This window comes from Leptosomus discolor, chromosome 11 (genome assembly GCF_034619465.1).
Source record: "Leptosomus discolor isolate bLepDis1 chromosome 11, bLepDis1.hap2, whole genome shotgun sequence".
Taxonomy (NCBI): domain Eukaryota; kingdom Metazoa; phylum Chordata; class Aves; order Leptosomiformes; family Leptosomidae; genus Leptosomus; species Leptosomus discolor.
In genome coordinates this window covers 17565612-17585141 of record NC_141401.1, presented here as the reverse complement: position 1 = coordinate 17585141, position 19530 = coordinate 17565612, and the positions used below count along the sequence as shown (strand labels likewise).

Sequence of the window (19530 nt, the reverse complement as noted above, 5' to 3'; positions counted from 1 at the left end):
GCTAAACACCCTGCTCAGCAGGGCAGAGAGCCCAAATGCTCTGAGGTCTGAGCCCAGAGTCCCACTGCCCTAGTCCCCCATGGCACTACTACAGGAGCAGAGACCAAAGCAGGCAGAGCACAGCTGACTGGTAACACCAAGCAGGGCAGGGACAGGGGCTCCAGGCTCTCCCACACGAGTGTTCCAAACCTTAGCCTGGAATTAGGACACTTCTATTTTGGCTTTCCCTTTGCCTTTCCATGGTTTCAGGGACTCCATGCTCAGCAGGGGTGTTGGTCTCAGTACATTAAAGCATTCCAGTTTCAGACCAGTACAGGCATCCCTACACCTCCAGCTGTCAGCAGGCATATCCTGGGACACCAGGCAGCTGGTTGCACCACCACCAGTGTTTCCAGAGGCTCGTACACATAGTGACTCTCTCTAGCCTGCATGCAGGGTGGCTAGCACCACTGCCCCATCAGAGTTCCTCGCTGTGGCAAGGCTCTGATCGCTCATCTCCTGCAGGACATCCTCCTCCAGCTTCAAAAGTATTTGACTCACTTGGCCCAGCTGAGCCCCTTACTTCAGCACTGAGCTAAGCCTATTGCCTTCGCTGTGACTTCAAGGAGGACATTTTGTAGCTATTTTACTTGCTGGCAGGTAGTGTTTCCTCCCAACAGTCCCACAACATGGTTCTCCAGCCACAGAGATGGGCAAAGCCAGACAGAACTTGAGTCCTGACTTTCTCCCACCTGCCTGCCTCTTGCAGGGAAGTAGGCTGGACCTGCAGGGTCAGAAACCATCATCCAGCTCTGACTGCTCTCGGCCACGTAGACCTCTCCCCTGCAATTTTCTCAGGGCTGGGGGGCCCTCCAGGCACTTCAGCCAGGAGGAGGCTTTGCCCAGGAGCCAAGGTGCAGAGGCCAGGGTCGAACCAGCCAAGCAGAGACCCACAGGAGCAAACACCAGGGCAGGGGAGAGAGGAGAGCCCAGTTTCTGGCACAAGACACAGGGAGCGACTCACCTGAGCGTGAAGAGCAGCGGCCGCAGCGGCGGCTGCTGGGTATGTGAAGGCGGCATGGGGGATGGCAGGGGTTAGCTCCGTGGTGTACAGTGGGTAGGGAGCCCATGCTTCTGGGGACGCTGGAATAAGAGCCGCTCCAGTCAGGTCATCTAGACAGGAGGAGGAAAGGTGACAGCATCTCAGTAGCTGGCCACAACAGCCTGTTTCAGGGACAGGCCCTGGATTTCCAATCCAAACTAAAGCTTTGTGCTGCCATCTCGGTGAGGTATAAAATATAGCACCCCTGTGGCATCTGTGACCAGCTGCTCCTCCAGCCTCCCAGCCTTGCCAAGAGAGGCCAGGAACACACTCCATCACACTGCTCAGCACCCCACACGGGCTTTGGGCAAGCTAGTTCACAGACACAGCACAGGGCTGGTGCCACAGGGTGGCAGGACAGGAGTCAGGGCTCTCAGCACCACGCTACAGGCTGCCCAACAAGCCTCAGCAGGGCTGCTCAACCCAACAGGCTACACTGAGGGTGCATGGCACAGGACTCATCCTTTCTGCTTCACACCTAGGAGTGGTTTAAGTGACTTATGGTATCCCTTAAGCTACCAAAACCAACTCTGCACTCCCAACATTTCTAGTGTTGGCCAGAAGCCTTACCAGATGTCTGTTATTCTCCTGCAGCCCTAACATGCTGGCCTTCCCACACCAGGCAGATTTCAGCCAGAGCACACATGGGTATGGTTTCCTTTCCACCCTGGCAACATACCCAGGGTTGGGCATCTCCCAGGTTGGACCAGCTGCAAGCTCAAAGTCCCTCCCAGCATACTCACAGGGGTCCCGTGCAATGAAGTGTGCGCCCAAGGCGGGGTGGATATTGGTGGGGTTTGGTGTAGCCATCAGCTTGCTCTTGGCCATTTTTGTGTTGGCTTTTGCAAACTCTAACCGCAAGGTCTGGGGGTTCTCTGGGTCGAAGCGGATGCCCTGTCACAGAAGAAAGCACAGGAATCTCTCAGAGGTGAAGTTTCCAGTCCAATCACAGGCTGTGTCTATTCACAAAGCAAAGCCCAATCAGGGAACCAAGGCCATCACACTGCAGTCACATGCCCAGATTTTTGTCACCTCACTGCGACACAAGCTCCCACATGCTTGTATTTGTATGTTTAGCTGGCCTAGGACCACTGCTTCCAACAGGAGGGGGACAGTTTTGCTCCTTATGTGCACTTCACCAACCAGCATAGCTGTGATGGCTACCAGCCCTGGTCAGGAAAGACCGGTCTACTGGAGCTGGGGTAATCCCATCTATACTGGAGCTCTGCCAGCCTGGGCAGAGACACCAGCACATGCCCCAGTGCCCAAAGCAAGGTCTACAGCAGACCAGAACCAGATCAGCACATCCTGCTGCCTGGATTCCACTAACTTCTGCAGGTCCACATGGGATGGAGATCATTTTGGGTATACCTGCCATGTTGACCATCCTCAAGTCTTTTACTTGAGCTGCAGCATTTTGGAAATGCTGTGGATCTGCTAAAGAACCCTTACCAGACAGCTTTGACCGTGCCTCATGCCCTGCCATGGAAGCAGCAGCATGGAAAGGCTGGTTTCCTTCCTTTCTGAAGTAGGTACCTTCTGGCTGCAGAGGTCCTGGCAGGCCAGAGTCCAGGACAAGGACCTGCTCTGCAGAACTGCCACACGATTTTCATCAGGGCATTTGGTAAGTGAGGCTTTAACAAGGCTGCTATCACCAAGCAAGTTCTACAGTCAGACAACAAACCAGCTTTGCTATAAGCCTGCTTCACTACCCACATACCCCTGTGAGCCTGACATAGAGCCTCAAAAAGCTGATGCTAAACACAAGTTGAGCTCTGCATGCCTCATTACAGCATTACAGGGTGTCAACTGGGTATCACCCCGGCCTGCATATGCCTGGGAGCCCCCAACACCTCCCTTATCTCTTTGCTAAGGACTGGATCCCCAGAGAAGACCTGCCTGCTTCAGGTAGGCCAAGCCAAGCTAGGATGAGCCCCCACCTCAGTGCTCAGCGATGACAGAAGGCGGAAAAGCTCCTTCAAGAGTAGCTCTGGCTACACATCAAAACACATAGATAATCCATGCTCATTTGAACAAGGCGGGGGGCAGTCCCTCAGTCCACAACTCTTCCCCATATAGGGGGGAGCACTTAATGGAAGAGGAAAAGGATCCACAGTCTGGATCCTGTTATCAGAGGCCAACTGTTGAGTATGGAGGTGCATGCTGAGTCAAGAAGAGAAGTAGCTGTTCTTTTCCCACACTCAGAGGCCCTGCAGCAGCCTTCCAGTGGTCAGAAACTACACCTAGTCTAAGCATGGGACAGTCTGCATCCACTTGTTTAGGCTGATATCAGGCTTAAACAGCTCTCCTGCTTCCTGGTGGGATGCTGCAGGGCCACTTAGCTTCCAGACTCAAGGGCACAGCTGAGACACTCTGACCCTTCCTATGCTATGGACAAGCCAAACATCACTCTAAGCCCACAGCTTCAGGTCTAAGTACAGCAGTGTGTACGACCCCCAGCCCACCCTGGCGCCTCCCAGCACATTGGGTACTCACATTCAAGGCGTTCTTTGCTGCTTCAGCACCAGCTCGGCTGTCAAATGTCACAAAACCAACTGGCTAAAAGAAATAATGCTGATTTCAGTTTGGAAGCCTCTTCTACCTCCTCATAGACAACCCTGCCACCCCCTCTGCCCCAGAGAGCTTACAGCAAGTCGAAGACACCATCTAAAGCTACAGAAGGCCTTCAAGCAGAGCTTGAAGGGTCTTGGGTCATTAGCCCAAGATTCCTGCTCCGTGTCTGCTCCCACCACACCAAAATGCTTTGACATTCATACATATGGGGGCACTGGTCACCCTGGTAGCCCCCAGCAAGGGTACCCGTTGCCCACAAGGAGAACTACTGCTTTGGTTAGGATGGGGCTGGGGAAGGTTTCTGACAGCACAGGGTTTGAGGCAGAAGCATCAGCTCTCACCCAGCCACATGGCCGTGGGCAGCAATAGACAATATGTGGACATTCAGCACATGCTGAAAGCTCGGGGCCACGAGGACAGTGGGAGTGAGCAGAACCCAGCTGTATACATGGTGCTGAACACAGACAACACTTTACATAGTGAAATGGTATCTGTCCCCCCCTCCCCTCCTGGCGTGTCTAGTTTTCTAGAAAAAGCAAAAAAAGTAGCCAAGCTGGAAGGAGGTACCTGCTTTGAAGTTAGCTTGATCAGTGACCCTTCATAACCCTGCAAGAAAGTAAGTCAGTGTCAGGTTCCTGAAGGAGTCAAGCCACAACTGAGACATGATGTGACAGCTCCAGGAGTTCCTGTAGCACCAAACCCTTCATAAGGCAGGGTTTGCAGCAGGAGCAGTTACACTTCTTTCCCACCAATAGAGAAGACAGAGATTAGACTAAGGGCAGAGCAGGTATCTTGGCTAGTCCATCCTGGCCCTTTGGGAAGAACTCCCATTTTCTAGCTCTTCATCAAGCAACTAAGATAAGCACCCTGCCTGGCTAGTGCCTAGAGAGCACAGAGCACCATGTGCTAGAGGAGTGCAAACAAAGGAACCCCACTTCCAAGGACAGCCTACACAGTGATCCGGTGAAGGAGGGACAGTTAGGAGGATCAGGACACATCCACAAGGAAGGGTTGGTCCAGTTGGGCAGCAGGGATGACCAAGCAACCTTCATTGAGCTTGGAGACAGCATGATTTCAACAACAGGCGTGAGGGGAAGTTACCCAGCTGAGTACAAGCCATGGATACCATGCTGGTTTCATACCAGGTTCCCCAAGCTTTCACAGAAGGCCTACCTTCCCATTTCATCCTTGCTTCCCCTCTGATAGGGATCTTTGCTGCAAGGTTGGCCACAAGACAGCATCTTTCCCACCAAAGGTCAAATCTGAAGACCTTCTTACCTTAAATGGTCGGAAAAGTAGGTAGAGCTCTCTGGGCTTGATATCCACAGGAAGACCACTGACAAACAGTGTCCGTACCTAGGAGAGAGGTCAATGAGGTCTACTGAAAGGAGATGCTTAGTACCAAAGTGAAAGTACAGAGCACAGTTCAGAAGCTAGGTGCAATAAGAGTAGGACACCTTGCACCAAAGGTGGCCTTGCAGGCACTGTCCTTTCCCTACATTAGAGGAGCATTGTCCAGGGTAAAATACACCCAGTCCTTTCCTCCCTGGCACACAGGATTTAGACATTTACAAAAATTCAGTCTCTAGCAGACTAGTCTGGGTTGATTAGGGCATGGACACCAGCCCCAGTCTGACTGGACCTTGATGACAAACTTGAGAAGACTGCTAGACCATATACTGCCAAAAGCACTAACACAGAGTTTGACAGATATCAAAGGTCCAAAAGAGACAAGTAAAAACCCCAGATGAATCTCTAGCTCTTTCTACAGATCATACACTAGATCTCCTTTCCTTAGCCTATACTGGCACTTTATTTCAGCCATCGATTCAAACACAGCCCTCAATTTTGAAAAATACCTCACTGCTATACTCACATTTTTTGACTTGCAAAAGCCCCAGAACATCACTGAGAATTATTTTTGGGCCCATCCCAGCTCCTTCACCAACACACATCAAACCCTTCAGAAGTTGCTCCCAAAACAGCTCTTACTGTTTGTTCTATTGTGCCCAGCCAAAAGCCAGCTGTGCTGTACCAAGCCTGGGTAGGCTACTGCTCTTTCCAAGCTGTAGGAGTCACACACCAGGTCCAAAAGCACTCAGCATGTATAAGCAAAAACACAGTACCAGAGGAAGATTTCAATAGTCTGTTGAAATGATCTGTAACAGTTCACATGAATAGCCAGGAAGAAACAGTGCTGAAAGCTTGTGGCCTGAGAGAACGAGAACTCTGCTCAACAGTCCATCATGGCCACGTTCTCCCTGCACTGGGAGACATTGGCCATCAGCCTGTTTCCATAGGAAGCAGCATGATGAAGCAGCCAAGACTTCTTTTAAATCAGCACAGAGCTGGAAAGGGAAGTTATGCACAACAGAGGTCACCAAGACACCAGTCATCATTAACAAGGACCGGGTGACCACAAGCACAGCTCGGCCAGCACTGACAGATAGGCAAGGGAAGACAGAAGACTGGGAAGGAGATGGAGCTCTGTGTTCCTCACTTGGGGGATGCATGGGGATGCCACCCACCAAGCCAGTCCCAAACAAGCCACAAGAAGGTCATGGGACAGCACTGTTGCCCAAATGCTCAGAATGGCACCAAACAGCATCAGATGCTTTTGAGCTGCAAAACACACACCAGGATCAGGGGCTGTAAGCCACAGCCCGTCTCCTGGCCTGTTTCCAGTCTGGAGTGACCTCATGACCTTTGCAGGGCAGAAGCACTCTGCTCCCACATTTTAGTTTTTGCTCAGCTATTTCCCCTTCCCCAAAGTGAGTTGTATCTGACACTTCTTCAAACCTCTTTTGCCATCAAAACAAGCAGCACATGCTTGCCCTGCTTCTGGGCTGGAGACAGTGGCCACCTGAAAACACAGGAGTGTGCAGCACAGCCTCTGCACCCTTTAACTCTTTGGGTGCAGCCAGAGTCAGACTCCTCCAAGCAGGGAAGTTTCTTCTGTTTACAGGAGAAAACACACACCTCCTTGTACTCGTGGGCCCAAGAAAGTCCTCCCAGAGAGACACCCTTCACATCAACTCAGGGGGCAGATTAAGCCCTGCAGGATGGACGGCGATCATGAAAGTCTTGGGGCTCTCTGCCCCTCTTGCTCTCCATGCATGGTGAGACTAAGGGCTGCCGACAGCCAGTGAACACCCCGGTGGGCTGGTACCACTCCCCATTAGTGTGCAGAGCCCTTCTCCAGCCTGGCACATCTCAAGACTGCTGCAGAACACCATCACAGAGCATCCTTCCCTCCAACACTGGAACCCTTCCCCTCCCCTCCCCTGATCCCTCAGTATGGATGGCCCTACCACACACCCCAGCTTTTGCTTCGCCCTGCCTAGGGAAGCAGGATGCTATCTGGAGCACTCCAGAAACACTTTCCATGCCCAGGCTCAGCCCTACAGTCTCCTCACCCAGCCCAGCCCCTTATGTGATGCTTCGATGCGTCACTCAAGGGCCACCTCATGCCCAAACAGAGCAGGCAATGGCACTGTCCCTTGGTCTGCTGGCTGCCTCGAAGACTTTGGCGCCTGCGCTTCAGCGTGAGCTACATGGAGTGCCTGCCGTGCATTCCCAGAAGACGCAAGGCCATCTCTTGCAGGGGAGGACTGTGCAGAGTGTGGTGGCACACATGTGCCTCAGCCATGTGAAAGCACCATCCCTTTTCAATATTTCAGGATCAGAGTGTGCTCAGACCACAGAATGGATGTTTCTTCCAAGCAGATAGAAATCTGCATCCCTGTTGGGTCTCTAAATGGTCCCATGATGTGTCTCTCAGTAAGTCCTTGCGACAGGCGTGACAGAATGGAAGATGCATGTTGCTCAGGGAAGGGGAAGTCAGCTACTCTGAGCCCTTACAACAGCCTGAAAAGAGCAACGCAGGTGCCTAGGAAAGCTCTTTGTCGGAGGTAACAAGCTCCTAATGCCAGCCCCATAAGTTGCTGCCAGGGATGGCAGCAAGAGGCCTTCTCTCACAGGCCAAAAGCTTCCCCTGGCCTCCAGGTCCAGACTGCCACCATACATAGCATTGGAAAGGGGATCCCAGCCAACCTACACCATCTGCCAAGGGCTAGCATTGCCCCAAATAAAGTTGGGCAGTCCCAAAAGCCACCAGCTAGCATCTTTAAACAAGGTTTGCCCAAGGGTCTCAAGACAGACTAAGGAAAGTCTCAGAAGAGCTTGTTAGAAGCCACGAGACCAAGTAGTTGGTTTTCCAAGATCTCTGCAATTCAGCAGATCCATGAGTGATCTAGAAAAGGGTAAGGGGAAAGTGAGACCAAGTTATTCAGGGAAGGGAAGGTGAGGCTGGTGACAGACCAGAGAGATACATTCAAGGGACAGAGTGAGGCAAGCCAGAGGGAGATTGCTTCTGAGACCAGATGTAAACATGGGATCAGCAACAAACAGAAAGCAAAGGAGATCTGGGTTATCCCACAGAAGAAAAACAGGAGGCAACTTGCCAGTCTGAGTATATTGTGCACTTAGGCAGCCCTGGTCCAGCCTCTTCCCCCTGCTCTCAAAGAGAGGAAATCGTAGATGAAGACAACAGGGTCTGGACAAGCATCTTGCAGTGAATTAACCAAACTGGGACTCCCCAGTCACTCCTTTGCAGCCCAAGTTCTACAGGCTTTGAGAGGGCCACCAGGACTACCCAGGGCTGATGAATCCAGGCTTCCAGCCCCTGCACTCAACATGCCAAGACAGGGTAAGCTTCTGCTTAAATGTATTTGCCCTGCTTCAACTCCCTGCCATCAAATGCTGGATCCATGTAGATATTCAGCCTCCCCACAGAGCACCTAGAAAAGCCAGAGAACAAAAAAAAAAACCAAACATCCAGGGCTAGATGAGGAACTGCCTGGGCCAAACTGCATGTTCAGCAAAAGCTTGGAGAAGATACAGCAGCAGATCTCCAGGAATACCTTACCCTTATTCTCGCTCTTAGATTCCACTACCAGCCTCTTGAGAGGCGACACCAGATGAGAACAATCTCACCCAGGATGGCTGATCTCAACTGGACACACACACAGAGAAGCAGGGAGGAGCTCTCACCTAGGACAGCACAACAGGGTCACGCCACTAGAGGCTGTGCAGAAAACGCTTTTCCTTCCCCATCCCTGCCCCCTCTGGGGATGTCCCCAGTCCAAACACCCAGCTGAGATGGAGGAGGGCCATGGAAAACAGGATTTGTGCCAGGAGGGACAAGACCATCTAGGCCATCCCTTAGAGAGGAGGAACCCAGCATAGCTTCCCACACAGGAGGAGGGAGGGACAAGGACAAACCCATTTAGTGCTTGAGTCCTCGGTGGCTCTAAAGCAGTCCTTACACAGCTGTGTCTCCCGGAAGAGACACACACCGAGTGCAAGCACAGCCAGGTACTCAGCACCAAGGACTTAAAGAAGCCAAGCAGCAACACCTGCCTCTTCCTACCACAGCTCCAGAACTGCCAAGAGGTCAGCATGGGTCTTACAACATCCACATCTCCTGGCCATGTCTGCTTTTAAGTAAGAGCTCTTGAGAGGGAGTCCCAAGCGGAGCCAGACACTGCCCTGCAGCCCAGCAAGGGACAAGTTATGTCAAAGACATTACATGCAAAGGCACAAGTACCCACCTCCAGCGAGGCTGCTCTGGTAGGTCTCCAGCACTGGGCTTTTGTTAAGAGACTGCTCCGAATCCTTCCAGAGGCCGGCGAGGCTGACCCTCCCCTTCTGCACGATCAGCCCTTTAGCCGCATTACCCACAGTCCTGCTTTTGCACAGCCATGGCCACTCCAACCCCCCAAAACTGTGCTAGAACACAAGCCTTTACCACCAGTGGTTAGCAGATATCTGAGGACAGCTACAGCAGGAATGTGCTCAGTGTCTCACCCACACTGTGCCACTGGATGTCCCCCCTCTCCAGGAAGCCACCCCCAGCTACATGCCATTTTTTCCTGGAAACAAGCCATCTCCCACTCATTCACACCAATATGCCCACCGAGCCTTCTTCCCATGCCACCAGCAGAAGGGAGCCCAGCGCTGTCCTGCTGAGGACAGGGACAAGCTCTGCTGCAGCATCCCAAAGGCTGTCCCTGCTCCCGGCAGCCACCCTGAGGTCCCAGCAGCTCAGGCACATGGGCTACAGCTCTTCCCAGGGGAGAGCATCCCAGCAGAGCAGCAAGGGGTACAGAGCCCTGGCCACCACGAGGCAGCTCAGGCCACTTGACGTGAGGCTGCTGGAATGCAGCAAGGCTGACTGCTGCCCTGGGAGCCGGGACTTATAAGGCACAGCAGAGAAAGGCAGGGAGGCAAGCTCAAGAACCAGAGCTGCATGGAGAGAAACACTCGGAAGCCCAGCCTTGAGGCTTAAAAACGGGCCAGCACCCCTATCTCACTGCCCCATACAGGACGCGGGGCTGCAGGGTTCCTGCCACTGCACTGGGTGGACTCAGTCCTGGGCAGTTTTGCTCCTCAGCACATCAAACACACAGGAAACACAGGAGAGGAGAAAACTGGGGGAGAAAGATGGCTGGCCTGTGCTAGGGACAGCCTGGCAGGAAAGCAGGGCAGCCTCAACACCATGGAGCACGCCTCCCAAGGGGAAGGGGCTGGCTAACAGGCTCCTTCACTGCTCTGTGCCTCAGTTTCCCCCCCACCAGCAGGGCTCAACAGCCCAGAGGCTGCAAGAGCTGGCTGCCTGCTTGCAACTTCAGCGCTGGCAGAGCTCTGATGTCCTCAGGCAGCTCACAGGGCCAGCAGACAGTGTAGCGCTGAGCCCCCATGCAGGATCAGACCAGCAGCTGCTCCAGCCAAGAAGCCCTGAGCAACCACATCTGCAGGGCATCCCCCCTACACTGGAAAGATGTCCACCCATCCCCAGAGCAGAAAGAGGGCCTTGAACTTCCCCCAGCACTTGAAGCAAGGAGGGTTTCAGGCATTTCCCTCTGAAATCAGCCTTTTGCACGAAAGGCACCCAAGGACCAACATCCTGCTCACCCGCAGGGGAGGATGGCGGGCTGACCACAAGCAAGCCCAAGCGCACAAGCATTTTGTCCCCAGGGCTGGGATGTTTCACATGTGACACTGCTTATAGCTGGATCAGCCCCTCCCAGCATTGCTCTTCCCCCATGTCAGGCAGGGGGATGTCAATGGGGCTCAGCTGCCCCTGCGGTCAGGGCAGGAAGGCATTCGAGCGAGGGGGAAGCAGGGAGAGGCACCAGCCCCTGCATGGGGGAGCAGGAAGCACATGGGAGCTGATAAGTCCAGGCACAACGGGGCAGCCCCCAAGAATAGCCTGCAGCCCCAGCAGAGGAAGTGCTGCTGGTGCAGCCCTGCAATGGAGACTCCCCCCTGCTCCCAGCTGTCAAGTCCCATCTCCCCTGTCTCTGCAGGATCTCAAGAGATCACTGTCCCAACGCAGCAGTTCCACAGCTCAGGGAGATGCTGGTTGAGCACCCTCAGGATGCCATCACAGCCTTCCACCTTGCCAAGAGGTCTGCTAAGCTAGGAGACACGCACAAGTATCACAGCCAAAATGCTGAAGGACGCTCGCATCCATGCTTGCTCTACACTGCCCACTGCACTAAGCCCCTGGCTCCAGAGACCCAGCAGCACATCTGCCACCCTCTGATGCTCAGGGACCTACAGACACCTTTCACCATTAGCTGGAGCCATGGACTTCACCCACTGGGACAGCTCTCGCACCAGGTAAACCTGCTGCAGACCAGCTCCTCCTGCCCACACCCAGGCGTTTGTTCTCCTGACAGGAGACACAGAGGGAGACGAGTTCAGGAGACAGAGGGAGACAAGTTCCTGCTGGCCTCTGCCCTAAGCAGAGGTCTGGATGCAGGACCCTCACAAGGTACATTCTCACCTCAGGTCCTTACGCAAGTACATCTATTTCTGCTTTGCCCTGCCACAAGGCAATTCCTGGGCACTTTTCAGTCCTATGCCTCCTCTGCCCAGAGCCAGGACGCACCCAGAGAGGCACACTAAGCTCTTCTCAAATCAACCTGATTGGGAGCATGTCCTGGTTTGGGCTAAACCAGAACTAATTCTGTTTTAGTGCTTTAACTTTTCAGTTAACTCTCCTCTAACTAACGGCACTTTCTGAAATCAACAGCATGTTTTTCCAGACAGTGATGGCTTCCAGCGGTGATAAGGCCAATGTTTACAGTCAGTACCACGGAACGGTGTGCAGAGAGGCCCTTGCTCATACTTGTTCTTATAGCGACCAAGGTCACTGCTAGATCTTGTGCTCCGTGTTGAGGTGCCGGGAGTGAAAAGGGTCACAAGCACGAAAAAGGTCGCCCCTGCAGGGAGGAGCGAACCGGACAGGTGACCCAAACCTGACCCACAGAGTGTTCCATCCCATAGATGTCATGGTCAGTATAAAGCTGAGGGATCGCGACAGTCAACCTCTCTTCTTCAATGGCCGACACCTGGGGAGGACTCTGTCTGTTCTTCTGTCGTCAATCCCGATCCGTGTGTCCCTGAATCCAGTGCCTGAGTCCAGCTCCTGCATCCAGTTCCAGCCTGGGACTGCCCCAGTGCCAGCCCTGCAGCGTGGTGGTGACATAGCGTCATCAGGGTGGGGGAGCTGGGTTCGGTATTGGGTTTGTATCTATTCGTACATATTGTATATATTTCATTATTTCCTTATTATTATCTTTTCTTTTATTGTTACTGTTTCATTAAAGCTGTTTCAGTTTTCTTTTCCAAACCGTAAAGTGTCTCTCTCCTGTTCTCTCTCCTTTTCCCTTTTGGGAGGGGAGAGGGGTTAGTAGAGAGCGTCTGTCATTCGCTAGTGGCCGGCCCAGCCTCAACCCATGACAGGGCAGCACACTAATGGCCATGCCACAGCCCCGTGGAACATGCCTGGTACATCCACAGCCCAACAGCAAGCAAAACCCAAGTGATAGCAAGCTGAAAGTTTGCAGCAGCTCTCCACTGCTGACAGTGGTTATCGAAGTGTCACCCCAAAGACAGGGAGACCTTTGGGGACACCAGTAGGAAAACAAGCACACAAAGGACTAAGCCACCATTGCATCAATCCAGCTCTTGACAAGACAGGGCCACCAGACAGTGAGGAGTGGCTGTGCCACCCAAAACTGGACCAGAAATGCCAACCCTAGCCTGCATCATGCCCTGATCTCCCTTCATACCACCGGGCACTCTCCCCACAAGACCCGAGGCAAGCACCCAGCCTGTACAATATAGGGGGCAAGGCAGAGGTAAGACCACCAGCCCAGAAGGTGAGTCTGGGGAGCAGGGCAGCGTGTGTAGCAAGAATGGATATGACACACAGCCCAAGCTTTAAGGCCCCCACCACAATCAGACCATGTCCCAGCCAGCTCCCCACCAGCATCCTACTGCAGGCAGTGAAACCCCAGGAGGTGATGTTTCCTCCCCTCCTCCAGTACCTCCCAGAGGAGCTGGGTGCTCTCTTCAAGTCCATAGCTCACTCTGCACTTCAAGCCACTGCTATAGGTGACACACTAGGTTGCCACTTTGAGGCAAACACTAGCCTTCTGCCGTTGAAAGCAGGTGGGAGGGACACACATCCCCAGGCCCCTTCTGACACACACCCACTTATCAAGGCCACACTAATGCAAGAACCCATCACCATGTCCTTCACAGCACAGGAGGGAATGTACGACCCCAAACTAGGGGGTGCAACATTTCCACAGCCTCTTCTGGGCTATGCAGCAGGACTGGAGATCCTCCACGTGGGTAAGACTGCCCTACTGGGTCCTTGGGTTTCCAGCAACCACAGGCTGCGGCCAAGTAAGCTTGGACTCAGTGATCAAGGAGAGCAATGTGCAAGGCCAGCACAGCAGTCGTGTGCAACTGTCCTCTAGAGAAACCCACCCCAGCAGCTACTGCGCTGGCTGGAGGCAGGATCTCCTACCTATGCTCTGCCACCCTGCCCTGCCACAGGATACCAGTTGGCCAGCTGGGCTCAAGACTGTTCCTTCCCATAGGGCACACAGCAGAGGTCACCTTGTCCCTGTCCACAGGACTAGGTGCAGGAGATTATGTTCACTAGACAGATGGACAGAGCAAGCCTTGGCACTACCCCTGCTCACATCTCCAAGCAAGAGCCAGTGAGTGAGCTCTGGGGCCAAAGAAAGCCTCACCACCCCAGACACACCAAGAAGAGCCTAGACCTTGCTTAAGCCCCTAACTCCACACTCACCTGCCATCCAGCTATTGTCCAAAGCATCACAACACCCCTCTGTTGGGGCTGAGCAGGCCCTGGGACAGGTAGCCTCTCAACCACACCATGACCCCACTGTGCAGTGGTCAAAGTGTCCTTGCCAAGCCTGCAGCATCTGCTTCTGCCAAGCATCTCCTCACAGTGCTGGTTCCACTGCCTGCCCCAGGGTCCCTCCTCCTCAGACATGCTGGGTTGGCTTGGGATCACAGCTATGCTGACGCACCTCAGCATGGCCCAGGTTTGGCAGCTCCAGTGCTGGGGCTGCATCCCACCACCCTACTCCCGCACCAGGCCCAACTTTGCAGGACTGGACACACAGGAAGAATTCAGTTTCAGCCATCCCATGTGGCACATGGGTCTTAAAATGCAAATGAATTCTTTCTACTTACAGCCTCTGCCACATGAGCTGTCCTCATGTAGTGGTGGCTGTTGCTGCAGAAGGTACTTTCCTGCTCCGGGGGTGGCCTATGATGTACAGGGATCCCTGGGAACACACTTTTGAGACTGCTTACCTCCAGATCTGAGAAGGGTACTGGGTCCCAGCTAGTGCCTGGTACTCCTGGAGAGAAGGTGCTGACCACCTCACTTCCAATCTCACGTGCTGGTGGGGCTTAACGCAAAGCCTTTACTTCAGGTACTCTGAGGTCCAGGACAGGCAGAAGCATTAGTCCATGGTCCAAGGAGCAAAGTCTTCATGACTTGACATGGCCAAGACCAGCAAACCCAAAGCATCTTTTGTCTCCAAAAGCCTTCCGTACCAGTTCCAGCAAGAGTCATACTTGACTTCCCACAGTGCCAGTTCCTCTAGCAGAGGCATAAGGAAGGACAGCAAAGCCTGAACCACTCTTAGCTACCCTTCCAGACATCTCCAAGGGCATCCTTCCTACTTGGTGAGGGAAAAGCAGAGTCCCTTGCTAGGCAGGGAGCCTTTGGGTTTGGCCCTTCATAACTTCTGCAGGCACCGCCAGAAACTCCTTCTTTTTGAGGTTAAGTAGGGAAAGCTCTGCTCAGCAACTCCTCAGATCAGCCAAGGAGGAAGACTCATTTCTGAAGCTGGGTCTCATTTACTAGACCAGCTGCACAGCCAGGCAGCATGAGGACTAATTGGGATATTGATGCTCAAAGCAACTTAAACTCATGTCTAGAAAACTTAGATTTGAAAAAGCAAGAAAGGAGAACATTCTTTACAGGGTTTTCACAGAGCACAGAGTATTTACCAGGACATAAGGAGATAATGGGGAGACTCCCGCATCCCTCCCCCAGTAAGAGCAACTTACTGATAGACCAAAAGGAGGTCTGGGAACACATCAGTTCCCAGAACCTCTGTGTGCATGGTGACTTAAGGGTATTTGCTCAGCCAACAATCTGTCACTAACAGAAGGCTGCATCTAACATTGCGAGGACTTTTATGATCCCTGAAAACTGCTCTGAAGCACCATCCTGGTTCAGCCAGAGCAAGTACAAGAAGATTAGCAAGTGGTGACCATAACTACCACCCTCAAGTTCTTCGTAGCAAAGAGCAACATCCCAGAGTCATTTGACTTCAGAAAATATATTAACCTTATTTGTTTCAAGTCAGAGCGCTAGAATCCATGCACGCAAGAGGTATCTAGGTCCACTCAAGCAGAGATTACAGAAATCAAGAGATGCCTGGCACCAGTCCATGAAGTGCTACAGACATCCAGCACATAACACAGGCTGCTCACCAGTGGCATTCCTGGGTGGTTCTGGCAGCCCCGGCATGCAACAGCCAAGAAAGGCCAGGGATGAAGTACTCACTACTGAGGAGGCTGTCTGGGAGCCGAGAGCCTTCTGCCTCCCCTAACAGGGCATTTTCCAACTCTAATGGGTAACACCACAGCCTTGCCATGGATCAACAGGGAAGATGATCCTCTCCTAGCAAAGCTTGGCCAGGTAGCTTCTCCTGGTCCTCATCTGGGTTCTGCCAACCCAGCACAACCTCACATTTGATGCTTTCCACATTCAGTAGTCTATAATGTCCAAGCTCCACCATAACAACAGCAGCCACCACCCATGGAGCTGCAAGCAGGCCCTTGAGATCAGCCAAGGGAAGGGAAGGGGCCAAGAGGACACACGGGACCAACCACAGACTTCAGCCACCTGCTTTGGACATCTAGACAGCCAGCTCCAGATTTCCCACACTCCCCATGGACCTACAACTTTCCAGTGACCTCCTGGGAGAGCAAGGATGAACTTCCAGAGCAGAAGCAACACTTCAGCATCAGACACCCAAGCCAGCAGGGTGAACACACAGGGTCCTCATTGCAATACGGCCATGAACACAACACCCAGTGTCCATGGTAAGCAAGCTTCTCCAGTGCCAGAAGAAGCTCTGCCTGCAACAGGGGTGTGCAGCACCTAGGCAGCTGCCTGTCTTGCACTACCCCTCAGCAGTGCTGGGACATATGCTGTCACACAGACTGGCGGCTGCCTGGAAAACTAAACAGAAGATAGCAGCAAGTGGGGAGGGATCGAGTTTGGGGAGGTGTCTGGTGAGGAACAGCAGGGACTGACATTAGGCCCTGTTTGTTTAACATTCCCGTTAACGACCTCGAGAGGAGCGAGAGGCATTCCTGTCCTCTGCATGTCACCGGGCAGGAAGCGGCTGTGAGATCCAGGGGCTTGCAGATAAGATAAAGGGAAAGGCTGAATGCGGGAGCTTCGTCCCACTGCATCTGGGGCACACGGCGCCCTTCTGCAAATGCTCGGGGAGGCGGCAAAGGAGGCTCACAGGAGGGGGTGGAGTGGAGGGCTGTCTGCAGCACCAGGATCTGGCAGCGTTACCCACACAGTGTGGGAAGATATTCCAGCACACCCTCCTGCGTACGTTGGGACTGAAGGATTCCACTTCGCACTAAACATATTTATTGCCCTATATCAAGGGGAGCTCTGGGCAAGAATTTGGGTGGGATGTGGGATAATTAAGACCACCAGACTATGCTGGGACCTTGAACACAAGGTCACTCCGTGTGCCACCATTAGCTGCTTTTGTGGTGAGGAACGGCTCCTGGTCAGCCAGGACGCAGCACAGGAAAATCAGGCGTTCAGAGGGCTCCCACAGGCTGAGAGCGGCCACCACAGAGCTCAACTAGCAGCTTGCCACCAACAGTGCTATTTGTGACGGACCCTGGCAGAGAGAGGGCTTTCCAACAGCAACCCCACCAGGGATGGGGACACCCCCCACCCCCAGCCCACCACCTCCCAAGCATCTTCAGCCACCTCCAGGGTGGTTGGTCCTTTGCTGCACCCCTGGGTTCAGGGTGACAAATCACAGACTCACAGAATGTTAGGGGTTGGAAGGGACCTCGAAAGATCATCTAGTCCATCCCTCCTGCCAAAGCAGGGCCACCTAGAGTAAATAATGCACCCAGCGAGGCTGCAGACCATCTAGCAGGGTGGACTGGACCATCCCCACACACACACGGAGGCAACATGATGGAGAACAGGAGCCTCTTCTGTTCAACCCCTGCCCCATTCCCCAGGGATGCAGTCTTTAACTCAGTTTTCCAGCCACCAAGCATCACTCCGGGGAGGACCAGCCTCCCTAAAGGGCTAGGATCTCCAGGCTCCCGAAATGCAATAGCTTTCAGCACCCACTTTGCCAAACCATCACCCAGCAGCGGGCAACAGGCCAGCTCTGCCCCAGCACCAAGAGCTCACCTGGCCATCACCCACGAGGCACCAGCCCAGCCGGAGCAACGCCACTGGGATGCACCAAGCAGCATCAACCCCATGGAGCTTTGCAGGCCAGTGAATAATTGGATCAAGGAGCTGCATTGAGTCTTCTGCACATGCGTGCACAGCCCACAAAACCCCCTGGTACCAAGCCTCCCGCACCGGGGAAGCGGCACAGGGCCCCAGGTGCTCTGTCTCTCTACCCATCTACACCAGTGCCACCCAGTGAGGCTGGGAAGTGTCACCAGCAGCATCACATCCACACCCCATCACATCACCTAAGCCCTGCACCGCACAGGGAAGAAAAATGCTACGGCTGCCGCATGGCAATCCATTCCACCCCATTACCCAGGTCCCCCCACACCAGGGCTGAAGACCAGTGGGCACGATGGCCCCAAGACAGCTGGTGCACGGGGACTGTCCAGCCCCGGTGGGTGGCAGAGCAAGCCAGGCGCCATGTTGCGGCGGCGCGAGCGCACGGCGCGCTGGAGGAGAGCGAGGGGAGGGGGCAGAGCACCTCCCTGGTCTCGAGGGCCAGGCGCTGAGGACTGCAGCAAAACGCTACCGAGGCCAGGCGTTTTTCCAGTGCCCTCTCCAAGATGGAGGGCAGCTGGCAACCCACTGCACCAACGCCTGCTCGAGGGGTGCAGCAAGAGAGGCGCTGCACTAGCAGTGATGCTACCACCCAGCCAGCGGCTCCAACAGCCAGCGTGCAAACGTGCAGGGCTGCAAGCTTGGCTTCGGAGTGTGGCTACAAGACAAGCGACCCTCGCGAGCCCTCTCAGGGCAGAGTCCGGCAGCACCCAGGCTCTGGCTTGTGATGGCCGTCCAGGGGAAGGGGACTGCTGGCAGGGGCTGGAGGGCTGTGAGCTGCCCAACCAGGCTGCGGGCACATGGGGAGGGGGACAAGGTCTCCACCACCGTGGTCCAAGTGTGTCCCTAGCAGCCCATACGGGCAGAGCAGTGCCTGGATACAAGAGCCTGGTACCCTCCAGCCACAGGGGCTTGGGGACAGGATACCGTACCCACAGGCACTGGCTAGGCTAGACAGAGCAGGGACCTGCCAGTCCCCTGCCCCGCAGGGCTACAGGGACACCAGGCTGATGAGGGGGCTCCCAGCCAGCAGCCGGGGCTCACCCTGCCCGTCCCCCAGCCGCGATCCAGCCCCTACCCCTTCCCCGGGATGGCCCGCGGGGCTCCCACCCCGAGACCCTCTCCCAGCGCCCTGCCCGGGGTGCTCCAGCCCCGGCGCTCCGGCTCCCCGCCACCTCCGTCCTGCGGCTCCCACGGCCCGGCCTCGGCTCCCCAGCCCGGGGCAGCCCCCGCATCCCGTCTTGGGTCCCCCAACGACCCGGTGCTCCAGCCCCGACGCCGTGTCCTCGGCGCTGCGCTCTGTCCCCGGTTCCCCGACGCCCCGGTGCCGCATCCCTGGCTCCCCGACACCGCCGGGCTCCATCCCCGACGCCCCATCCCCGGTTCCCCGCAGCACCGGTGCTCCAGCCCCGCCGTGCCCTTTCCCGGTGCCCACCTCCTCCTCGACGTTGCCGCTCCCGTTGGTATGCTCGGTGTCCTTGTTGAGGTTGCTCATGGTGGGGTGCCGGGGTAGGGGGGCGGACGGGGCGGGGAGGATGGTGCCGGCTGCTCCGGAGCTCCGCGGGGCCGGGCCGGGGTGCCGGTGCGGTGCCGGTGCGCGGGGGCGGTGCGGGGCGGTGCGGGGCGGCGTTACCCTCCCGGCTCACATGCGGCGTCCCGGGACGGCGCCGCTGTTAAGGGCCGGGCCGGGCGGAGCGGGGCCGAGCGGAGCGCAACGAGCCGCAGCTGCGGGGCCGACGCGCCCCAGCCCCAGCCCCCGCCGCCGCTCCCGGTGCCGCCGCCGCGCACCGAGCGGCGGGGCCGGGACCCGCCCGCCCCCGCCCCCCCTGCCCGGGGCCGCCCCCGGGCCGCCCGCCGCCAATCCCGGCCCGGCCCGCCCCCCCCGGGG

The 19530-nt window shown here is 55.3% G+C and overlaps 1 protein-coding gene across 2 annotated transcripts in view; it reads right to left on the bottom strand.

Moving 5' to 3' along the window:
- RBPMS2 (RNA binding protein, mRNA processing factor 2) overlaps positions 1–19156 on the bottom strand; it is a 29595-nt gene extending 10439 nt beyond the window's left edge. For both annotated transcript variants that reach the window (XM_086471598.1, XM_086471597.1), the window contains exons 1-6: positions 19078–19156; positions 4934–5011; positions 4223–4261; positions 3578–3640; positions 1825–1975; positions 1004–1152 (exon numbers count right to left, since the gene is read on the bottom strand). In XM_086471598.1, the coding sequence (XP_086327724.1) occupies positions 1004–1152; positions 1825–1975; positions 3578–3640; positions 4223–4261; positions 4934–5011; positions 19078–19137 (540 nt within the window). In that variant the 5' untranslated portion in view covers positions 19138–19156. The remainder of the gene's footprint in view (positions 1–1003; positions 1153–1824; positions 1976–3577; positions 3641–4222; positions 4262–4933; positions 5012–19077) is intronic.
- Between the last annotated feature and the right edge of the window lie 374 nt (positions 19157–19530).